Source organism: Pleurodeles waltl, chromosome 3_2, assembly GCF_031143425.1.
Source record: "Pleurodeles waltl isolate 20211129_DDA chromosome 3_2, aPleWal1.hap1.20221129, whole genome shotgun sequence".
In the NCBI taxonomy this organism is placed as follows: Eukaryota; Metazoa; Chordata; class Amphibia; order Caudata; family Salamandridae; genus Pleurodeles; species Pleurodeles waltl.
The window spans coordinates 41254387-41279185 of NC_090441.1; the positions used below are offsets into that span (position 1 = coordinate 41254387).

General features: G+C 44.5%; 1 protein-coding gene across 3 annotated transcripts in view; it reads right to left on the bottom strand.

Annotated features, from left to right (window-relative positions):
* Window positions 1–24799, bottom strand: part of ANKFY1 (ankyrin repeat and FYVE domain containing 1) — a 526918-nt gene that overhangs the window by 214803 nt on the left and 287316 nt on the right. For all 3 annotated transcript variants that reach the window (XM_069226693.1, XM_069226694.1, XM_069226695.1), the window contains exon 15: window positions 792–960. In XM_069226693.1, coding sequence (XP_069082794.1) covers window positions 792–960 — 169 coding nt within the window. The remainder of the gene's footprint in view (window positions 1–791; window positions 961–24799) is intronic.

Genomic DNA, 24799 nt, shown 5'->3' on the forward strand with positions numbered 1-24799 from the left:
CCTCCACTGCACACTGGCACCCATTAAGAGCATCCTAAAGGCCACATCACATCTCATCCAGAAATCTGATTACATCACCCCCATACTGATGGAACTCTATTTTCTCCCCATACCAACTAGCACAATCTTCAAAAACAGCTACATTATTTACAAAGCCATTATAACTAGAACCCTCTTATTTTATACAAGCTCACCATCTCTGGAGGATGTCGACATAGCCAAGCCACTATCAAATTTCAAACTAAGTAGTATAAAACAAAAAACAAAAAACAGTGAGCTTTTAACATCTATGCATCCAGGATATGAAATAACATCCCTGTATATACAAGAATACCTCAAACTCTGCTCCAATTTAGGGAAGTGTTGAAGACACACCTCTTTAAAAAACGCTACATCACAATGCATCAAGTCCAATAAGCAGCACTCTCTCCTACCATTTGTTGACTTTATGCTTGCATTTGACCCTGTGCAGCTGTCTTTTTGCCAAGGTTCCCGCTATATAAATAATATAAATATCACACTCACACATCAATACAATAAAACATTTTCAGAAACAGGAACTTTTATTCTACAGAGAAACATTCTTATAAGCAAGGTTCTTTAAGCAACGTATGAGTAATCATACAGAGATAACACTCTAACTGCCTTTAACCAAGAAATGCCAGGTCATTTCACAGGTTTTTACTTATTTTCAGGCTCCACACTTTGGTTTGATCTTCACAGACAATGCAATCAACATGTACCATATTTTGATAAGAAAATAAGTGAAAAAAATATTTTAGCTGTCTCACCAAAGTCGATGCTATATCCTCAAGCTCGTTTTCTAGAGCAAGCCATAATGGTGGATTCCCTTTCTCATCTGGTACAGACATGTCAGCCCCACGGGTGCAAATAGCATCCACGACCAAAGGCAGCTGATTCTTGATAGCTAGCTGGAGAGCAGTTTCCCTGTCACGGGTCCTAAAAAGAATGAAGTTGAGGAAATTTAGTGCATTCTGCAAGTCACTGTACAAGACTGAACATCTAGATAATAAGTCTGCAAGAGTCAACGTACAGTGTTTCTGACCTCCAACCCTGTGGAAAGATTATCTGCCAGTGGCACAGCACTCTAAGAATTACTATGTGAATACACAGACTAAAAAAAGAGAGACTACTAATCTGTCTCAAATAACAGAATGTGAAAATTTAAAATGTACATAAATATCCTAATACAGATTTGGCATCCTTTTTAGCCCACTATCATACAAGTGTCAATAAACATGTGATAACTTAAAATAGAAAATCAACCTAGACATACAATAGGTGAAAAGTTTAAAACACGTTGAACTTTTTGTAGGGAGATGTTTAACCAAGGTTGAGATTTCGGAGTTAATTTTTTTCCAGCTTATAATGTTTCTGACTATGGTTTGGCATAAAACTCTAAAACCATAAAGCCAGATTCGTTTTCTGGAAGGGAATAGATTAGTTCTACAGCACCGTCATCAATATTATGCTGTATCCTTACACAATAAAGAATATTACATAATATTAACTTCTGTGTCTAATAATATTAGGAGCTTCTACCTATCAGTATTCAGAAGATCATGCACTATCCTAAAAAATAGAGGTTTCCCTTTGTGCCAATAACTGCAAGAAATATTTTTTCAAGCAAATCACTATTTTTCCTCCATTGTATGGAGCAGTCACAATCATGTTTCAAGGTTGGAAGCAGAGCACACCTGCTGGTACTGAAAATTTAAAAAGGTAACTGAGATGCTAATTACTCAAATGAGAGGTTAAGTGTGGGATTGTGTTGTGTGTGGATGTGCCAGCAGCACAATGAGCTATTTAGTAAGAACTGAAGCAAGAGTTGCTAATGTGACTCTCCAAAATTAAGCAATGCAACTTTTATGAATAATAAAATAAAAAAATAAAAACAATCAAATTAACTGCATACTAAAAATGATTACACAGAAAAAGCTCACCGGACAAAGAACTGAGACCAAAAAGATACTTACTTGTAACACTAGCATTTTTTTTTTTTTTTTTTAAATTTGGAATATCTTTTGAGTTGTCATGGAGATACGATGCAACTTTTAAAGCAATATTTCATCTTTTTAGCCCATTTTCATGAATAGAAACAACAAGCACAAACTTGCAATTATAACTACTAAACACATATTGTTCTTTTGGAGCACATTCACATACTGCATGCTCAAAAGCTGTTTTTGTAATCAGAAATGTTGCAATATCATGCACGGGAGGCAGCATGGTAGTTATAATTGTGAGGAAAAAGGACTCCAGGTCCCATCCTATATGAAGACGATACTACAGAAGTCGTGCTCTGCTCCTGATTAGACTACTGAGAAGAAAATAATAGATTTCTTTAGTATACTGAACTAAGTTTACCCTCATCCACTTTATCATCAAGATTTACTTGCCGTCAATGGCAGCGTTGAAAGAAAATATCTTTAAAATATGTCTCCTTGGAGAGGCATGGCTGAGACGCCCGCAGGATGGCCGCTCTCTGTTGAAGCTCCACATCGTCATGGAGACGTTTTAGCTTTGTTTGGCGGCATTTTGGCACTATGGACAGAGATAATAGAAGCAAAGAGATAGGAACATGAGGGCAACAGGTTTTTTACAGCTGGAATAATTTTGGAGCGTGTTTTGTAGCCTTTTTTGCCCCCTCCTCAGCTTTGGTGGCCGCCATTTTGATTTTTTGATTCGTTTTTTTTTTTTGGGAAGGAAAAAAGAAGAGAAAAACAACTGCATGCTTTAATGTTGTAGGACGCAGGTACTCTATGAAGCTCATTTTTTCTTCTTTAAAATTGGATTACTCTTTTTCAATTTCATATCAATGACAATTGGGATATGGTCAGCATCTACAGCCTCAGGAGCTATTTGTGTCATTAATAATTTTGCAGGTCAAGAGATTTTATGTATTGCACGTTTTTCAGACTGCAGGGCTGCATTTAAGGTAATTTTTATACTATCTATCGGCTCTGAGTTTATTTTCTGGATACTTATTTTCTATGGACCCTTCCTCCACTTCTTCTCCAACGGTTGCAGCGGTTTCTGGGAACCATGTCCTCGTCACGGAAGGACTATAATAATACCTCTAAACCACAAAAGAAGGATCCTTCCTCTCCGACAAAATCTCCTTTGCCTCTGACCCTGGAAGACCTTATGGACGAAATAAAACACTTGAAGCCCTTTGTGATGGAAACTAATGCTACCCTTCAAAGGACTGAAGAAAAGTGGTCCAGTCTGGAATCCAGGGTCTCAGAGGCTGAGCAAACGATCAGTAGTATGCAGGATGAGGTTACTAAGATCGATGCCATGTCTAAAGAAATTTCGCTCCTGAAGCAGCAAACTGAGGTCTTGGAAAATCGTAACCGGCATAACAATCTTAGAATTTATGGCATTCCTGAGGAGGCAGAAGGCAATGACAATCTCTTTCCTGAAAACTAATATTAAAAAAATAATTAGGCTCAAGGATGGTACTGCTCTTAATATACAACGCGCACATAATGTGGGGCCCAGATCTTGCGGTGCCTCATCACCTGATCGTCCGAGAGGCATAATTGTTCTTTTGTTGGAGTATACTGAGTTACTCATGGTTTTGGAAGCAGCCAAGCAAAGGAAACAGATGCTTTGGTCTGGTCATAGGATTTTCTTCTCACAGGATGTGGCACGTGCTACGGCTGCTTGTCGCAAAGAGTTTCTTTCACTGCGTCCAGGGTTGAACTCACTAAACGCTCGTTATGGACTGGTTCATCCTTGCTTCTTTAAAGTAACATACAGAGATCGTACTTTTTTATTTGCCTCTCCTGCTGGTCTGAAAAAGTTTATTAGCCAATGCAAGGGTGAAGAAATGGAATGTGGCAAATCTTGATTACTCATTGTTGGTTCTTAAGAAGTTCTTTGCTGATATATTGCCCTACGTTATAGATCACTTTTATTTTTATTTATTATTTTTATTCTTTTTACAGATACCTCACGCTTCATTTGTTTCCCTAAATCCGATATGTGTCCCTTTCCTGTGTCATGTTCCAGACCCATTGTCTTCATTTGTTCTCAGTTGTCGGTAAGTGTTTTGTGTAAGTAATTATTGTTCATATTTATGCCGTATTATTTATTTCTTCTGATAATAATGTCTTTGTGGCCTTCTGTCTCCTCTCGTGTATAGTTCTGGTTGTGGACCATCTTAGCTTTTTCTGTCCTTCCCCACTATAGTGTCACTGTATTGTTTTTACTTTGTCTTTCTATGGCTCAAGCCATTAGGCTCCTTGCCATCTAGTATGTTTTTATCACCTTTTGCTCTCTTTTTCTTCTTTCTTTTCTCTTTTCTTCCTTCCTCTTTCTTATTCGACTGAGATTTGGTTGTTCATTCTACATACCCTTTGATATCATAAGATCCAGTGGTTTCTAACTTACTGTTATATAAATTATTTTATGTTGATAATGTTGCTACAGATACATCTTTTTGTTGTTTTGCAAAATGGTTAAAGTCATGCTTGTTGTTTCTTGGAATGTGAAAGGTTTACGCAATCCCATTAAGAAGCACAGAGTCTTTTCACATCTTTCTAGGTTAAATTGCAAGGTTGCCATGTTGCAAGAAACCCAAACCTCTGAAAAGGATATTAATTCTTTGAGGCGGCAGGGGGTGGGTCATATTTTTTGTTCTCCGGCACTCCATAATAAAAATGTGGTTCTTATTTTATTTCAGAAATCACTTTCCATACAGATAGAGAGAGAGGAGAGAGATGATGAAGGGAGGTAGCTTCTTCTTCACTATCAATAATGTTCCATACACCTTACTCAACATTTATGGCCCTACAGGTATTGATCTAAAATTTTGGGAAAATATTTCACGGGTTTTATGCTCCTGTCCGAATGATAATCTTATACTGGGCAGAGATTGTAATCAAGTTATGGACCCCTTTACGGACAGGCACTCCCTTTCCAGATATAGCCCTAATAAAATGCAAAAAACATTCAAGAATGCCATTCATTCCAGAGGCTTGAAAGATGCTTGGAGGATATACAATCCAGATAGTTTAGAATTCCCCTTTCATAATTCCATTCACAATTCAAAATCTAGAATTGATTATATTTGTTTGACACCTCTCTTGCTTACTGGTCTAGTGCACACTGAAATTGGCGCTATACTAATATCAGATCATGCACCTATGTTTATAGATATTGACAACTGAATCTTGTAGGTCAAGGAGATGGTGCTTTAATAACTATTTGCTGAAGGATCAGGTCTTTGTAGATAAATATGAAGTATTTCTTAAGGAATATTTTAATCTCAATCTGACGCCTTCCTTGCAATTCCATATTGTCTGGGACGCTTTTAAAGCCTCGGCCAGAGGCTTCATTATTGACTATGTGGCTACAAAGAAGAAAAAGTTTCTCACAGAGTCGGCTCTTCTCTTATCATCTATTAAAACTCTGGAGCATAAATACTTTACATCAAATGATAATGATACTCAAACTCCTTATTCAATCCAAACTGGATTTTTAAAGAAGTCCACTGAACAAGCCTTAGGCACGCTTTAAAAAAAATATTTTAAATTTTATGGTGGGCGTAATAAAGCTGGAAAGATGCTTGCAAATTATCTTAAAGTTAAATCCCCGAAATCCAAGATTTTACATATCATAGACGACAAGGGGAATAATCATTTTAGAAATGAGGATATTTTGCAAAGTTTTTCTGATTTTTATCATACTCTCTATACACCTGAATCATCTCCCTCTGAGGCAGATCTTGAATCCTTTTCTAAATCTCTCCCATCTCGACCAAATCAGTCTCAAGACCTTTCTTCCCTAGATAAAGAAATATCTGTGCAGAATATTAGGACTGCTTTAGCAAAATTACCAAAAGATAAAGTTCCGGTCCCAGATGGCTTTACAGCTGAATTTTACCTTCGTTTTTCACACATTCTTCTTCCACATTTGCATTCTCTTTATTATCAATTTATTCAAAATGATAGGGTTCAAGGTACGTTTTCTCAAGCAAAACTTTGCCTCATCGCTAAAAAAAGATAAGGTCCTTTCTCTGTGTGCTAATTATCGGCCAATTTCTCTCATTAATTTAGACTGTAAGATATTTGCTAAGATATTAGCTCTCCGGGTAAATCAGATTATACAGGATTTAATTGGTTTTGAACAAACTGGCTTTGTTAAAGGCAGATATATTACTGATAATTCCAGAGCCTTATTAAATATTTTACATCTTGCTTCTACAAGTACTATTCCAATGGCTGCCATTACTTTGGATGCAGAGAAAGCTTTTGATCGTATTAATTGGCTTTTTATGATGCGAGCCCTGAAATGGCAGTTTTAGACCTGTAATTTTAAAATATATTAATATAATATTCTACCCCATCCACATCTATCTTTTTAAATGGAGTTCCATCTTCGTATTTTTCCCTTTATCGAGGTACTAGGCAAGGGTGTCCATTGTCCCCCTTCCTATTCATTTTATCTTTGGAACCATTCTTATATTCATTGAAGCAATCTAATTTGTTTACTGGGTTTGTGCATATAGATTTGCAAATCAAATTTACTGCTTATGCTGATGATGCTATCTTGTATGTTTCTAATCCGCAGACATCGTTATCTGTATTTATTGAACTACTGAACTCATACTCTAGCCTCTCAGGTTATAAATTAAACCTAAATAAGTCAGAAGTTCTTCCTTTAAATACATTTTGTTTAAAACATGTTTGAAGAAACGGATTTTAAATGGACCCCCACACATATAAAATGTCTAGGGATTAAGTACACCCCTTCAATTCCGGCTACTATTCAGCTTATTTTGGCAGATCTTGTTTAAAAAATTCGTAGCATGTCGGATAAGTGGTCTCCTCTGTATTTATCCTGGTGGGGTAGGTTGGAATCCATCAAAATGATGATGCTCCCAGTGATCAATTTTTATCTGTCTATGTTACTGGTCAAAATACTTTTGAAAGTTTTTAAATTGCTTTATAGCATTTTGATACACTTTCTATGGCATGGACGCAAAGCACGCATAGCTCTTTCCTCACTGTGCAAACCTAAGGATGTAGGTGGAGTTCATTTTCACAATCTTCGTCAATATCATTCCTCCTTTATACTGAAGCAAGTTTTACCTTATATCTATTCTCCTCAAGAAATTTCTCCATCGATTTGGTATGAATTGGAGGAGGCAATTATGTTTCCTTTCCCATTTCAATCAATATCATATTTTTCGTACTCTGGGGGAGGAGCCAAAATGGCGACTGGGACGGTCGCTTGATTTGAGCGCTCCGTCTCCGGCTCGGAGAAAATATCCTGGAAGGCGCCCAGCCCGCAGCCTTGCTGAAGCGGCTGGGACGGCGGCCTGACCGGGGGGGACCGGAGCGTCCGCTGTGTGCGGCGCGCCCCCCTCGGCGATCAGGCGTGTCGGGGCCAGGTCCCGAGGGCTCGCGCCGGGCGCGGCGAGGGGTGTGGGGGGTTGCTGCTGCGGCCCCGGCCGCGTTCGGCTCAGCCGCCCTTCGCCCCTGTGATTGTTGGCGCCAGGGGGGGCTGAAGCGCCGCAGCCAGGCAGGCCGCACTGAGTTTTTTTTTTTTTTCTTCAAGGCGCCCTGAGGCGCGCGAGGTTGGTGCCGGCCCGAGGGGTCGGAGCGCCATTTTGGACGACAGCAGGAGCCGCGTGTACACACCAGAGAAGCGCAGAGAAGGGGCACCCTTGCCTAGAACTGAAGATTCATTGGCAGTTTAGAAGGACGCAGGGGACTCCAAGAAGGAGCAAGAGGAATGAGGTGAGGAGGGCACCTGGAGGGGGGGTGTAAAAATTAAAACCAACGCTGAGGTGAAATTCATGCTCTTTTGGACACCCCCCCCACCCCACCTCACCATTAATGCAGGGGAGCAAGATTGATGTGGGCCGCGTGCCCCCGTGAGCTCGGACCACAGTACAGACAGCTGGTGCGCGCTGCGAGCGCCTGACCTGCGCTGGCCCCTCTGCAGTGGGCGCCTGTCACAACTGTCCTCTGATAAACGGAGCCCATCCGCGGCACCTGTTGCCCGCCCTGCGTTGTGGTCTCTCCCATGCGACGCCGCCTCCCCCGGCCCTCAAATACGCTCCCCCTTTATTTGGGGAAACCTCTGGCGCCAACCCTGCCATCACACATGAGGGAGAGAGTGCTCCCCTCCAACTCTTACGCTCCCCGTGCGCCCTGGTAGGTCCTGCGGACAGTCCCACGAGAACTCAACACCGGACCACCAAATCAATCAATGGCTGCAGCGCTTGTCAATGAACACAAGGCCCCAGGCTATCAACACGCCTGAATATGACTACAACATCCCTTGGCATCGCTGGCCAATCTCGCGCTCTTAACAACGAAAGTGTACACCAAGCCCAGGTCGCTCAGTAAAAGTTTAAATCAACTAACTAAGTGGACTAAAAGTGCGAAATCACTGTAGTTTGGGAGTAGATCTCGAAACAGCCAAAATGGCCGGTAGAGCCAAAGCAGCTAAGAACTCAGACCGAACCACTCAAGGACTAACGCCGGCCGACCAACAATCTAACCCATCCCTACAGTCACTAGAAAGTACACTTCTTGCGCATTCTGCTCAGTTCGAGAAAGTATTGCAGGCAATATTGGACACTAAGTCATCTCTGGAAAGCAGAATTGACGCAGTTGTGCAAGACTTGAACCTTTTGCGAGTGGACCAACGAAGCCTAGCTGAAAAAGTGAAAACAACAGAAGCTGGAATAGCCGACTTAACTCCAATAGCGCAAGGAAACCAAAAGCAGATCCAGCGCATGGATGAGGAACTGAAGGTACTTTGGAGGAGATCGGAGGAAATGGAGAGCAGGGCGCGCCGTAATAACGTGAGATTTTTGGGTTTTCCAGAAAGTATGCGACAATCTGAATCAGAAATTTCCCTGGAGCAGTGGCTAATCAAGGAGGTGTTAAATGGGGCTCCATCTAAGTTTTTCTCAGTTGAAAGGGCTTACAGAATTCCGGGTAGACCCCCGGCCAGTCCCCCAGGCCATTGATTGCTAGATTCTTGAATTACAGAGACCGAGATGCAATATTGCAACAATTCCGCAGTAAAGGACCATTCAAATACGAAGACTCGAACATTAACGCATACCCAGACTTTACACAAGAGGTGCAGAACCAACGCAATTCTTTCATCAAAATTAAGCTACGCCTACGGGAACACAACATAAAATATGCCTTGCTCTTCCCTGCCAAACTAAGGGTAGTAATGGAGGACCGTACCCATATATTCACAAACCCCGAAGATGCCTGGACATGGTTACACGCTAAGGGCCTAGCACAACTCCGGGAAGACAAGGAAGGGGACGAGAAATGGCAAACTCCTGCTACTAGGAAGCGATCCAAAAGACGCACCAGAGGCCAGCCCAATGACTGGCAAGCAGCAGAAGAAAGAGCAAAAGTGCTAAAAGAGACGCCGTTACACATGCAAAGCCACAGTGCAATAGCTAGGAAACCCCCAGAGCCGGGATCGGACTCAGACACGGCCAGCTCCACATCCACGTTAACAGGAGAACTAGGTGGGCCAAAGGTCACCCCCAGAACCGCTGACGAACTTTAAAAACACACGCACAAGCCCAGTGAGACTGCCAGCGTCGATGCTTGAAACCTGGTAATCTGCAGAGACTTTGTGACACCGCCGAGGCGTGGGGACAATGTGCCTCCAACAATATGTATCTTTGACATAAACGCTAAGCTAAGGGTTTGGTGGCACACGGGGGCGGAACACGTTCGGTGGTCGTGGCCAGAGGGAATAAACTCATGCCTAGGTGGGGCGCCTGATGATATCAGCGGACTAAGTCAGCGAAAAGATGTGAGCCCCTTATAAGAGCCACATCTGTACGATATGAGAATCCCACTCTGTAAATCCAACTGGATATGGGTTATTACATGTATTTTTAAGTTTTGTAGTTTCACAGTAGTTGAAAGTAGTATAGGGGGTTTAATAAGGGGAGTTGGGGTTAATAGTTTAGTAGAAACGCAAGCTTCGGAATCACTTAATGCACAAAATGATCACCTGCGCCCGCTATATTTAAATAGCGGCTACAGAAAGGCAGTGACCAGATGGGCCAATTCTAGAGCTCAGATCCTTAACACAGCAATGCACCCTCAGAATTCCATATGATGTCTTCCCGCAATAATACTAAAAACCAGTATATCATAGTAACATGGAATATCAGGGGTCTTGGGGCGCTGAGTAAACGGGCCAGAGTGCACGCTCGACTTAAACGACTAGGAGTACATATTGCTATTTTGCAAGAGACACACACGTTAGAGGGGGACCTACGCAGCCTGCGCACGAAATGGGGAGGTCAGTTGATAGGCACGACATACTCGGCCTTCGCAAGGGGGGTGTTGATCTGGATAGCGGCAGGAGTTCCATTCCTTCTGACATCACACAAGATAGATCAGGGTGGGAGATACGTTGTTGTGGAAGGCAGACTAGATGGCAGACAAATGGCGGTGGTCGGGGTATACGCTCCAAACAGCGGCATCATGGGTTTTCTTACCACTCTCACTCCAACATTGTTGTCCCACCCCGTGGCCTTAGGCATCTGGGGTGGTGATTTCAATAGTACCCCATCTGCAGCATTGGATAGAACCAGTGCCTACTCGAGCTTACCAACCAATAGGAAACCCATAGGTCCCCTGCAGGAATGGGCAAATGTTATGGGACTTCATGACATATGGCGACTAGGCCATCCAGAACAAAAAGAATATTCATTTTACTCAGTACCACACAACACTCATACTAGAATAGACATAATATGGGGCACTCGTGAAATAGGGGCACTGGTCACTGAATCTGAATACTTAGCAAAGACGCTCTCGGATCATGCACCACTGAGAGTAACACTGAATTGGGGTAGGACACGTCAGGCAGTCCCCACTTGGAGATTCCAGGCAGAGGCTTTACAAGACCAAGCATTCACCGAAATATTGGGGAAATCTATAAGCCAATACTGGGAAATAAACGCTATGTCTGCAACAACTCGGGCGACAGAGTGGGACGCCCATAAAGTAGTAGCACGCGGAGTATGCATATCCACTACGTGGGGAGTGAGACGCTCCTTACAGGCAGAGATTAGCAAGCTAGAGAAGGAGCTAAGAACAGCGGAAAAAGCGGTAGCGCTAGGGGAAATCCCCAACACCGTCCTCAAAGAAAAGCGCTCAAAATACAATGATGCAGATAGCAGACTCCGCTGTCACGACTATAATTACTACTTAACTAGGTTGCAAACGGAAGGTGATAGATCAAGCAGGATGCTAGCATGGCTACTCCGCGAAGATAGACAGCAGGTTCCGATAGGTGCCATCCGTGCGGGTGCGTAAGAGATGGCTACTACACAAGTAGAAATAAATGAGACGTTCAGGAATTACTACTCAAACTTATACACTAAACGCACCTCATGCACAGCTGCACAACTCGAGGCTTTTCTAGCGGACTCCCTCCTGCCCCAATTATAACAAACAGATAGAGATATAATCGAATCCCCCATAACAACAGAGGAAATGGAACTAGCCCTTTCACAGCTGCCCAGGAACAAAGCGCCCGGGGCAGATGGCCTCCCCTCGGAATATTATAAAGCTTATCTACCCAGCCTGAAACCCCATCTGCTAGGAGTGTTCACAGAGGCGTGGAATAAAGAAAGCCTACCTATATCCCAAAGGGAAGCTATGATAGTGGTACTCCCTAAACAGGGCCGAGACCATACAGATGTCAAATCCTATAGACCACTATCGCTTCTAAATACAGACTGCAAAATATTAGCTAATAGATTAGCCCCCCACATGCACTCATTGATACACAAAGATCAAAACGGCTTCATCCCAAAGCGTAACACCTTCCTAAATATTCGCAGACTGCTGAGCATAATGGGGGACACCCCCCGTGATGCACAAGAGGAAATGGTGCTCTCATTAGACATAGAAAAGGCCTTTGATACGCTGGAGTGGGATTTCTTGTTGGTTACGATGGCTCGCATGGGAATAGGCCCTAATTTCATCCGTTGGGTCTGGACACTGTATTCCAACCCAAGTGCGAGGGTGAAGACGGGCGGGGTGATTTCTGATAGTTTCCTGATCTCCCGGGGGACACGGCAGGGCTGCCTCCTATCCCCGCTATTGTTTGCCATAGCAATGGAGCCGCTAGCGGCAAGTATACGCCTCATGGAACACGAATGGGGAATAATCAGAAACGGGTTATACCACACGGTCTCATTATACGCAGATGATGCTTTGATATTTATCAAAAACGGATGTGCAGTTATTCCCTCTGTAATATCCTTATTGGCTGAATTTGGAAGCCTGTCAGGCCTTGTGGTAAATTGGGAGAAGTCCTGTGCGTTCCCCCTGGCAAAGAGGGCTCCCAATAATCAGGATGCCCCTAAGCTAGGGCTCTTAAAGTGGTGCCCGACAACATTTAAATATCTTGGGATAAACATATACGATGACACAGAAGATCTAAGAGACGGGAATCTGGGGAGGGCACTAACCTCCATAAAAGGCTCCCTGCAATTCTGGAATAAGCTCCCGCTCTCGCCACCCGGCAAGGTAGCCAACATGTTGATCCTACCTAGACTGCTATATTATTTTGCGGCCTTGCCGATAGCTATTCCCAAAAACTTTTTTGGCAATTTAAACACAGCTCTACTGCAGCTCATCTGGGGTGGCAGCAGAGCGAGGGTGGCACTAACCACGCTGCAACGCCCGCTAGATAACGGCGGCCTGGGAACTCCTAATTTTGAAAGATACTATGCAGCCGCACAGCTTCAGTGGGTCCAATATTGGATTCACAGACCAGAGCAGGCAGAACCCATGAGCCTAGAGCCTCGGCGGAACGGGACCCCCCTCATAAATTGGCTGTAGTCTAAGCCCCCCAAAACGGAACAGGTCAACCCATTACTTGCAGTTGCGCACGTGTGTTGGGCTAAATATGTGCAAAAAGGAGCGGATAAGTTCCCTTACTCCCTACACATACCACTCAATTATTTATTGGTGGGGACAGCAGCCGGAATGCAAGCTGCGAGGGTGTAGAGTGAAGCAGGAATACAGACAGTAGGAGGTTGTTTTGAGGATGGCAAATTAATGTCGTTTGAGGCTCTCCAGGCCCTCACGGAGATAAACCCGGGTCAGTTCCTGACATACCACACTGTATGCCACGAAATAAAGAAAATATGGGGGGCAGGTATTTTGGAACCAGCGATTTCCCCAGTAATTCACCAGCTTTTACAACATAATGACCAAACAAAAATAATATCTAACCTATACAAAACCCTTAACAAGACTCCCGAACCACAGGTGGGGAAAGCCTGGGGGAGATGGAACGCAGTACTCCCCACCCCGATCCTACAGGCAGATTGGCCAAAGGCCTTGTCCCACACCCGCGGCGTGTCAAGGAATCCCAGATTTAGGTACACTCAATTCAATTACATGCATCAAACATATCTCTCCCCAGCCAGATTGAAGCGTATGTTTCCCGACTCTGAGACAGTATGCCCAAGATGCAAAACACCGTCAGCACCCTTCTATCACATGGTATGGGATTGCCCTAATATACAAACAGTCTGGGTGGAGGTGGTAGGGGAGGTATCCGAGCTAACGGGGCTTACATTAATAGCAGAACCCAGGTCCTGCCTACTGGGTCTGAGAAAGAGACCAAAAAATCAAAGTCACCTACACAAGTTTACAGACCTAGCCTTTTTAATGTACAAAAGACTAATAGCGATACATTGGAAAGCCCCCAAGGCTCCCGACCTGAAATCCTGGCAATCTTTAATATTAGGTTGGGCTCGCACCGAACACCAGGTACTAAAAAGAATGGTGCGTGAGGGGCGACAACACACAGGGTGCTCCACCTGGGAAGATCTGGTAACAAAATTGGAGGCCAAAAACGATGAGATGCCCCCTTGAACGTGGGAACACACACTCGTAATAATTACGACACTAATCACCCTGCATCTCCCACTACAGTAATAAAGCCCATAGGGCACCCAGGCACCGCAGCACGTGCGCATCACCCCCCGTTCCCCCTCTCTTGTAGCAATAATCCGTAAAATCTCCGTCATTGAAGTACCAGCGACACACGAGGAGTAGAAAACTTGGGCAGCTGCCTGCACTTAGTATTCTGAATGGAGCCCCGCTAGTCAGCCAGGGAACTCACGCACGCAAAACAGGGCCCACACTGGTCACGAGCGAATACCTTTATAAGATAAATAGCAAAGGGTAAACTCACGGCAGGTGCAGTTAGAAATGATACTGTAAAACTGGAAGTGTTCCGTCTCGGGCTTATTGAGGGGGTTTGTGATTGTTAAATGGTTTAGATACCAGATATTGCACTGGGTTATCCTGTGGTTGAAAATTGTACAACTTGTATTACATAACTGGAACATAAAATCAATAAAAAATATTTTTTTTAAATATAATATTTTTCGTACTCTCCTAGAGGGTTCTCATCTCCTTGTTTTAAGCAATCCATCGTGTTTGTTTATCCACTCTTTACTAAACCATTATCATTCTTACAAACATTCCGGGACTCCTCTATTTGGCATAACAGAAATATCAAGTTATTTAATTGTACTCTCTTCTGGAGAGAGTGGGTAATCAAAGGTATTTTACAAGTCAAACAATTGTTTAAGCATATGCTACCTCTCTCTTTTTCTCAACTCCAAATTAAATTTAAATTATCAACCACCCACATGCCAAAATATCAAAGCTTAATAACCCTTCTGGCACAACAACTAAATATCTTATTGCTAGATCCAACCCCCGCTCCAACTTTAGTTCCTATGCAGCTTTCTCCCTGCACCCCTACCAAAGCCTCTCACATATATAAATACCTACATTATCACTTCCCAAGCTGTGTTAAAAATAAAATAGAGCTTACTTGGGAATCGGACCTCAATTGCTCTCTCTCTCTTCAAACATGGAATTGCATTTGGTCCAAAATCCATCATACATTCTGTAATGCCAGTACCACACAAACCATTTATTATTTTTATCATAGACTTAAACTCCGCTCTCCAAGTATAACCCAAGCATTCTGGATTTTTGTTGGACCTGCTCTGATGTACAAGTTACTTACCTTCGGTAACGAAATATCTGGTAAAGGCATATTCTAGTTGCAGATTCCTTACCTTAGAATTTTCCCCCAGGCGTCAGACTGGATCCAGAGATTTTTCTTCGAGCAATACCCTTGCGCGTCGGTCAACTCCGCAGCCATTGTAGGCATCGTAGTCACTGTGATGACGTCGGGAGTAGTACATAGACGCCGCCCTCGTGCAGTGACGTCAGTTTCTTTTAACGACTTTCCACGCCAGAGCACAGAGCCGCTAAGAACACTGAGATTGGTGCGCCAGAGCTAAGGACCTGAAAGGGGGAATCCCTGTCTCTAGAAATCAGTTCGCAAGCTGGAGGATGGGTGGGCGGTAAGGAATCTGCAACTAGAATATGGCTTTACTAGATATTTCGTTACCGAAGGTAAGTAACTTGTACATCTGATAGAGACTTCTACTTACAGATTCCTTACCTTAGAATAGATACCCAAGCAATGCCATCCTCGGTGGTGGGCTGCGAACCAAGATCAAACTAGAAAGTCCTGCAGGACCGAACAACCGAAGTAGCCGTCTCGACGGACCTGACTATCCATGCAGTAATGTTTAGCAAATGTGTGCAGGGATGCCCATGTAGCTGCCTGACAGATATACAGGACAGGAACTCCACGTGCTAACGCAGTGAAAGCAGCAGTTGCTCTGGTAGAATGAGCACGTAAATCTTCAGGAGGTTGCTTTTTAGCCAAAGCGTAGCACAGTTTGATCCAAAGAAGCACCCATTGTGAGATGGTACGCTTTTGCACCGCTTTTTCTTTCTTCGCACCCACATAGCCAACAAAGAGTTGATCGTCCACATGGAATTCTTTAGTACGATTGAGGTAGAACGCCAACGCTCTTTTTGGGTCCAGACAGTGGAGTCTCTCCTCCTCATGGGAAGGATGTGGGGGTGCGTAGAAGGTAGGCAAAGTGATGGGCTGGTCTACATGAAATAGTGTAACCACCTTAGGAAGGAAGGAAGCTCAGTGCATAACACCACTTTGTCAGGGTGTACAGACAAGTATGGAGGCTTTGAAGAAAGGGCCTGGAGCTCACTCACCCTGAGAGTGGAGGGGATAGCAACCAGAAAGAGTTTTGAATGTGAGGAGCCGCAAGGGACAATTATGCATTGGCTCAAAGGGGGTACACATCAAGTAAGTAAGTAAAAGGTTAAGATCCCACTGAGGCATGATGAACGGAGTGGGAGGAAATAAGTGGGTGAGCCCTTTTAAGAACCTACTCACAATAGGAGATTTAAAGAGTGAGGGCTGATCACGAAGCCTAAGAAAGGTGGAAATGGCAGACAAATACCCTTTAAGTGTGCCCAAAGCAGAGCCCTGCTGGACTAAAGAAAGAATGAACAGAAGAACCTCTGACAGAAGGGCACAAAGGGTGTCAACAGATTTGTTGGTGCACGATGCCACAAATTTATTCCAACGACAGGCGTATACAGTTTTAGTCGATGGACGCCTGGCTGCCAAGATAACATTGCAGACTTCGGGTGGAAGGGGAAATTCCGTCAACTGTTGCCACTCAATCTCCACGCATGAAGGCCCCTGCTGCTGCGACAGAAGATCCGCCCGAAGAGGCAGTCTGAGTGGACGATCGATGGACATGCTCAATAGCTCTGGATTCCACACTCTTCGAGCCCAGTCAGGAGCCACCAAGATAACTTGGGCCCGGTCGTACTTGATTTTCTTGAGAACTCTGGGCAGAAGAGGGATAGGCGGGAAGGTGTAAAGGAGGCCAGAGCTCCACTCGAGACGAAAAGCGCCTCCGAGCGAGTGCCGCCTTGGAAACTCAAACGCGCAAAACAGCTGACATTGCGTGTTCTCTGCAGAAGCAAACAGATCTAAGGCTCTCCCCACTTGAGAAAGAGACCTTGCGCCACCTCCGGATGGAGACGCCTTTCGTGATGGACTGTGCGTCGGCGGCTGAGTTCGTCTGCTCTGGCGTTGAGAGAGCCCGCTAGATGTTGAACCATCAGGGTAATGCCCTGAAGTTGCAGCCATGTCCAGAGGCGTAGTGCCTCCTGACAAAGGGTCCAGGATCCTACCCCGCCTTGTTTGTTGGACTACCACATGGTGGTAGTGTTGTCTGTGAACACCTGCACCACGTTCCCTTTGAGAGAGGGAAGGAATGCTTTTAACGCATGCCTGATTGCCCGTAGCTCCAGCATATTTATGTGGAGTCCCAACTCCGCCGGAGACCAGAGGCCTCTGATCTCCGCCTCCCCCATGCGGCTGCCCCAACCTAGAAGTGACCCATCTGTCACTATAGAGAGATCTGGCTGGGGAAGGGAGAGGGATCTGCCGCTGACCCAATTTGGATTTGAAAGCCACCACTGCAGGACTTTCGCAGTCCCCTCTGAGATTTGGACCATGTCGGAGCGGTTCCCCTGATGCTGCGCCCACAGGTCCCACTGCAGAGCCCGCATATGCCATCTGGCATGTGTTACTAGCAGGATGCAGGAGGCCATAAGGCCCAGCAGCCTCAGAGTCAGCCTCACCGAAACCCAAGACCAAGGCTGAAAGATCGTAATCATAGCCAGAATATCTTGGATTCGCTTGTCGGGAGCATAAGACCGAAATTGCACTGTGTCCAGAACAGCTCCAATGAAAGGGATCTTCTGAGAGGGAGTCAGATGTGACTTCGGCACGTTTATAGTGAACCCCAGCTGGTGCACCGTAGTCTGGGAGGGAGACAACTGTCTGGGGCGAAGGCGCCTTCAACAGCCAGTCGTCGAAGTAAGGGAAGACTGAGACCCCTAACCTGCACAGATGAGCGGCAATCACAGCCATCACTTTTGTGAACACCCGAGGGGCGCTGGTAAGGCCAAAAGGGAGCACGGTAAACTGAAAGTGCTCGTGACTTACCACAAATCGCAGGTAACGTCTGTGGGCAGGCAGGATGGGGATGGGGATGTGGAAAGAGGTGTCCTGCAAGTCCAACGCTACCATCCAGTCTCCTAGGTCCAAGGCAGAAAGAACCTGAGCCAGGGTGAGCATTTTAAATTTCTTCTTCTTGAGGAAGTAGTTCAGGTCCTGAAGGTCTAGGATAGGATGAAGCTCTTGTCCTTCTTTGGAATCAGAAAGCAACGGGAATAACAACCATGACCTACTTCTGGCACAGGGACCCTTTCTAAAGCTCCCTTGGCCAAGAGAGCTGCGACTTCCTGGCAGAGAAGCATCAAATGATCCTCCGGAAGATGATGGTGGCATGTGTGGTGGTGCAGATTCGAAAGTGAGGGAGTAGCCCTTCCGAATGATCTGCAAAACCCACCCATCCGTGGTGATATGTTCCCAGTGGGGCAGGTGATGGCGGATCCTGCCACCAACTGTGTGGGAGTGAGGGGACGGACTGGGAGGGTTTGGAGGCTGCAGCGGGGGCAGAGGTGGACTGGACAGACCTCTAGTTCCCTGTCTCACGGCCACGTGGAATTCTGCGTCCTCGGCCACGCATAGGCTGTCCAGCGTGCGTGGCACGGTGGCTGGGTAGAGGACGCGACAGTGCGCCCCTTCCGTGTCTACGAGAGGGATGAAAAGTGGACTGTGGTGGGCGTGTGACGGCGGAAAGACCAAGGGACCGAGCCGTAGCCCGGGAATCCTTGAATCTCTCCAAGGCCGAGTCCGCTTTGTCTCCGAAGAGACGGGTGCCATCAAAGGGCATGTCCATGAGTGACTGTTGGACATCCCCAGAGAAGCCAGACGTGCGTAACCAGGCGTGGTGCCGTAAGGCCACTGTCGTCGCAACCAATCTGCCCAGAGAGTCGTCGTATCCAGCCCAAAACGGATAGTGAACTTTGCCACGTCTCCCCCATCTTTCACTGCTGGGGAGAGGATAGCAGGGCCTCCTCCAGTATCTGCGGCAGGACTTGCGCAACCGTATCCCACAGGGAGTGGGTATAACGGCCCAAAAGACATGCAGTGTTCACAGACCGCAGTGTGAGGCTGGAGGAAGAAAACAACTTCTTACCAAATTGTTCCATCCTTTTGGATTCCCTATCCAGGGGTGCAGAAGGGAACGTGCCAGAAGAAGAGGAAGCCTGGATTACAAGACTCTCAGGCATAGGGTGTTGGGACAGAAATTTTGGGTCGTTCAGTGTGGGCCGATGGCGGCGAGCAATAGTCCTGTTCACAGGAGCCCCTGTGTTGGGTTTGGACCATGTACCCGAAAGGATATCAGTGAGGGCCTCATTGAATGGGAGAAGGGGTTCTGAAGTAGAAGCCCCAGGCTGAAGCACCTCTGTCAGGAGATTAGACCTGACTTCCACAGTAGCTCAAGGCCAAGGACCTCAGCCGCCCTACTAACCACCATACTATAAGTAGCTCCCTCCGCCGTAGCCACGGTGGGAGGAGACAGCATGCCAGTGTCAGGAGAAGTATCCAGACCACTGGCTTCACCCAAATCCTGTGCCCAATCCATAGCAGGGTCATCCTGGTATTCATAAGGGCCCAGGGACCCCTCCAATATCTCCCCGTATTCGTAACCATAGGAAAAAGGGTCCAAAGATGACCTCGGGTGAATAGGGCCCACCGAAGCCGATGGCAGCGTCGGCTGACGCCACTCCAACTCCGAGTCATCGGGGATAAGAACTGGGTCGACGTCGATAGTGGGCACTACCGACGTCTGGAGCGTCGACAATAGACCCGGTGCTGGGGAAGGTCTCGAAGGTGCGACCGCCGTTGGTGCGGATCCGCGCAAGGATCAAGAGGCGACCTCGGGGGCCGGGGCCGAAGCCGCCGGCGCGGAACCCGAAGGCCCCTCAGCCGAACCCCTTGGGCCCGAAGGCACCGTATGGGGTCGGCCCGCCCAAAGAAGAGGCGCATGGCCTCGTAAAACTCCTTTAGTTGGGTGGGGGTCGCTCTGGCTCCTGGAAACTCGTGGAAGTGCGGAGTCGAGCCAGATGCAGGCTCAGAGGACGGAGGCCTAGTGCATGGACGCTCGTCCCGCGTTGGCCGAGCGACGGGGTGAAGTCGGAGAGCAATGGGACTTCTTCCACTTCTTCTTCTTCTTACCTTGACCCGAGGACTTCAAAGAAGACGAGTGGTGATGAATCTACGACCGATCTCAAGACCTTCCTCTCAAGCGGGACCGAGACCCATGCGGAGTCGAGGCCCGGGCCGTCATTAGCTTTAGAGTCCGCTCCCTCAAAGCTTTCGGGTGTATGGCTCGACACTCGGAGCACGACTTTGGGTCGTGGTCGCGCTAGAGGCACCACAGACAAACGCGATGAGGATCTGTCACCGACATTGCCCAATGGCAGTCCTCACAAGGCTTGAACCGACAAAACAGTCGAATTCGGCCAAAAAATAGCCAGGGTAGCTCTCTCCGGATCAGCGCATGGCGCGGAAAGAAAAGAACTGATGTCACTGCGCGAGGGCGGCGTCTATGTACTACTCCCGACATCATCACGGTGAACGCCTGCGGAGTCAACCGACGCCCATGGGTATTGCTCGAAGAAAAATCTCCCGATCCGGTCTGACGCCTGGGGGAAAATTCTAAGGTAAGGAATCTGCAACTAGAAGTCTCTATCAGATACACCAGGCACCTACCTACCCTCTTTCTTCTAATGCCCAGCTATTGCTTCTTTTTGGCAAAAAATTTGTAATAAAATTGCACAGATATGCAATGTTAATTTTCCTTTTGACATTGTCAACATCTTTTTGGGAAGTTCCTCTCCTATTTGGATTGTCGCCGATAAAGTGGGCCGTTTTGTGGATTTGCTAATTGCTCTAGCATTACAAGTTATCACGTCAAACTGGAAGGATGCTACTAAGCTCACTTTTAATGGATGGTGGAACTTGCTTTGTCATCATCACAGATTAGACAGAGCAATTGCTATCTCTACAAAACAACTTCTTCAAAAAGACTCATTTTGGTCATCTCTTACGACTTATTTATGTCTCCCACCATCTCAATTTCGTAATAACACTTTCGTATTCCAGTCACCATGAAATTATAGTTTCAATACATGTTTAAGATACTATTAAATGACTGTTCTTATTGTTTGATGTTTTATGATAATTACTGGTTCTGGTCATGCATTTTCATTTTATTATCTTTTCATTTTTCTCTATTTCCTTTTCTTTCTATATCTTTTTCCTTCTTACTTCTCTTTGCTGTATCTATCGTATATCCTCTTTTTCTTTTCTGAAACAAAAATATATAAATTGCGAGTCTAGAAGTGGTTCATTCTTTTCTTTTAGCTCATAATTCCGTATTTATAGCCAGTACTATTTTCATGCTTTATTCGTAAACTATGTGTATATTACATTTTTGTGTTTTGCTTTTTGGAATAAGTTATCATTTTTTTTCTGTAAGTTATTGTTCCTTTTTGCTCATACCTTCATATAATAAGGCATTCGTAAATTAAAAAAATATATATATGTCTCCTTACATAAAGGGGCATGGAAAACAAGCAGCACTCGATAACCATGGGCACATAAAAAATGAGCAATGCAGACTTCTACTTACAGTGACTCAAGTACTCCATTTGGTAATGGTCTTCTCCCAATTCTGACCCTGCGGGTATGGTACCGCCAGGTTGTGAAGCTTTCTCATAGCTGTTTAACTACTGCTTTGGCTGCAGTAACATATGTTGACACAAGGTTGCTTGGCCATGTTTCCTTTTCATCTTTTTTATAAAGCTGTTGAGTACTCCATTTTTTTCTCGTTCTACAACCATATTGCACAAGTTAATTATTCCTTATGTCTGGCCCTAATCACTGCATTATTTCACTTCGATATTTCTTCTCTACTTCACTTCCTTTTGGCTTTGCCTTACACTACATGAACAAATTATTTTGCACACCCTTTTGGCTCTTTATTATTTTTCTTCTTTTTTTGGATACTGTGAATTTAGCACCGTGTGCTTCATGGCATTAACATCATTTTCCAACATGATGGTCACCTTACAGGGTATGCTAAACAAAGGGGGGAGAAGGAGGGTTAAAGGGGAGGGTCTATCCTCCTTGAAGCTTCAGTAAACGTATTAGGAGACCCAACCCAGAGGGGAAAAACTTCCACAGAAAATATATATATTTTGTTATAAAAACCCTCACCCACCAGGGTTATCCCTTGGTGGCATGCTTCATCGTTGGGTTTCTTCCTGTTCTGCTGCAGAACGAGGCGTGCTGCGACCGACGGAATGCGTGAGAGCACTATTGGTATCGCTAATACGTTCACCTTACAGGGTAGCCCTTTAACTATTTAATTTATTTTCATTCAAACATGCACATTACCTATTTATAGATATTTAATTTAGTCAGCGTTACTTTTTCAATCCTCCTGTGGGACTGGAACCATTATACATTTTGCTGTTGTTCCAGTCTGTCTAACGAGCATTATCAAATAACAGATTTATGTCTCTTTCAACATGGTGCTCATTTGTTTTGGAGGCTATCTATTCATTCACATACAAGCATTCACCCACAGAATGAAGCAGATCAATTCCTGTCTCTACACAGTAACATCGATGAGATGGATGGTTAAAGTGTCCAAAAGTCACTTCAATCTTCCCCAGCAGGGTATCCTGCAACACTGACAACAAAAGAAAAGGTGATCAAAATGGGCACTGCTCCCTTTGGATAAAGTAGACATGAGAAGAACAGAGAATGGAAGAGAGGGGTGTATTCAAAGGGAGAAATGAAAAAGTTAGGGTTGCCACCATTTTCACATAAAGTTAGGGGACAATATGCCTGATGTTGAGATTCTAGATGGGCATGGAGGTGGTACACCAATAACAATTTGCATCAAATCTGCTATATCTCTTTTTAACGTTGCAATTCTGCCTCTGTTAGCTTTAATAATCACCTAGAATTATACTTTGGAAATATTTTTGCTGAGATTTATGTTCGTAATTAAAGTTTAAACATCTAATTTCACACAGGAAAACTCGCTTTTGCTGAGTTTCTACATTACTTTACCACCTTTACTTAAATACAGTAGCAGAGTTAGTGCAATGGAACTCTCTGGAACATAATGATTCCATTAGGTTATTTGGCAGCAATAGTGGCAACACAAACTATAGATTTCAACACCACATCATATTAAAAAGATAAGTACCTTGTTGCATATGCGTAAAGTCACAGCAAATCCTCAGTCTTACAAAAGGAGTAAGTTGGCAAACTGATACGTAGTTCAAACGTGTAATATATTTACACCATTCCTCCATACTGTTCAAACCTTTCCTTATCGAGTCACATTTATCAATCCATTTACATTCCAATCTCTGTAAGTTCTGTGACATGCCTCCTCCTCTTGGTGAGGGAATGACGTTTTCAATAATCTGCCATCTAAGATCCTCTGCTGTATGCTGGAGTTCCCCAAAGTGTTAAACCAAGGGCACTGTCTCTATATTGCATATAATGCGGCTCCTGTGTTGATTGATTTTTGCACGAACTTGCTGGGTTGTCTGGCCAACATAAATAAGATCACAGAGACACCACATACAATTTTTTAACATTGCCAGACACACAATTTGTAGGATGTTGCAAAGTGACAGGAATATTCCCATGTACAAACAATTTTGTGTTTGATGTATATTTGCAGGCAACACAATTTCCACATTTATAATGACCTACAATCGATTCTAGACCCAAGAGAGAGGGCAATGTGTAGTTTGAACTAGAAATCCTTGTGTCAGCACGTACTAAGTGATATTTAATATTCTTTCCTTTCTTATAGGAGAAAAGGGGAATTTCATGAAAGGGGTCCAATATTCCTAATGATAGACCAATGTTTTTAATGATATTAACAATTTTGTTTGTTTGACGACAAAATGTAGTTACACAGACCATTTTCTACAAAGGTTTTTTTTTTTTCCTTTGGGTTGTAAGGTTATTTCTCTGGGATTATGCCACGCTCTTTTCATTGAGTTTCCAATCTGCAATTTAGGGTAACCCCTCTCTCGCAATTTAAAACTAAGGATAGCTCCTTCCTTGAAGTAGTCACTTTTCAAAGTGTAATTCCGTCAAAGACGAAGGAATTGCTGAAAAGACAACCCTTCCTTGAGATCCCGAGGATGGAAACTGTAGTATTGTAATAGTATATTACATTCTGTGGTTTTGAGAAGAAAGTGACAATGAGACGACTGTCATTATTTTAGATTAGAAGATTGAGAAAGGGTATCTTCTGTTGATCAAAATAACACGTAAATTTGAGATGGAGTTGCCAACTGTTAAATACCTCATCACCTGTGCCCTTCCAGATTAGGAAGATGTAGTCAATGCAACGTTTCCAACAACTAATGTTACTGAGAAAGGAATTTTGGTCAGTATGTATGAACATCTTCTCAAAACGGCTGACATAGAGGTTCACCAGTTTTGGAGCAAAATTTGTTCCCATTGAGGTCCCAGAACATTGTTCATAATAGTCTTGTCCAAACCGAAAATAATTTCTGATTAAGGCCATCTCAAGAAGTTAGTTTATAAAATTAGTCAGAACCTGGCAAGGGGGCGGGCGAATGTCTAAGATGTTTCCGATCACATTGGGCTGTCACTCTGGGGAATATTCGTGTAAAGAGGCTCAATGTCTAAGGTCACTAGAAGTTCATGTTCAGTATCAAACTCTATACCTTCAATCAAATTAATCATATATGTACTGTCTCTTACATAAGTGTCCAGAAGTGGAACAAAATCTTTAATGAAAGTATTATACACACACCCAGGGGCTCTAGGACGCAGTCAC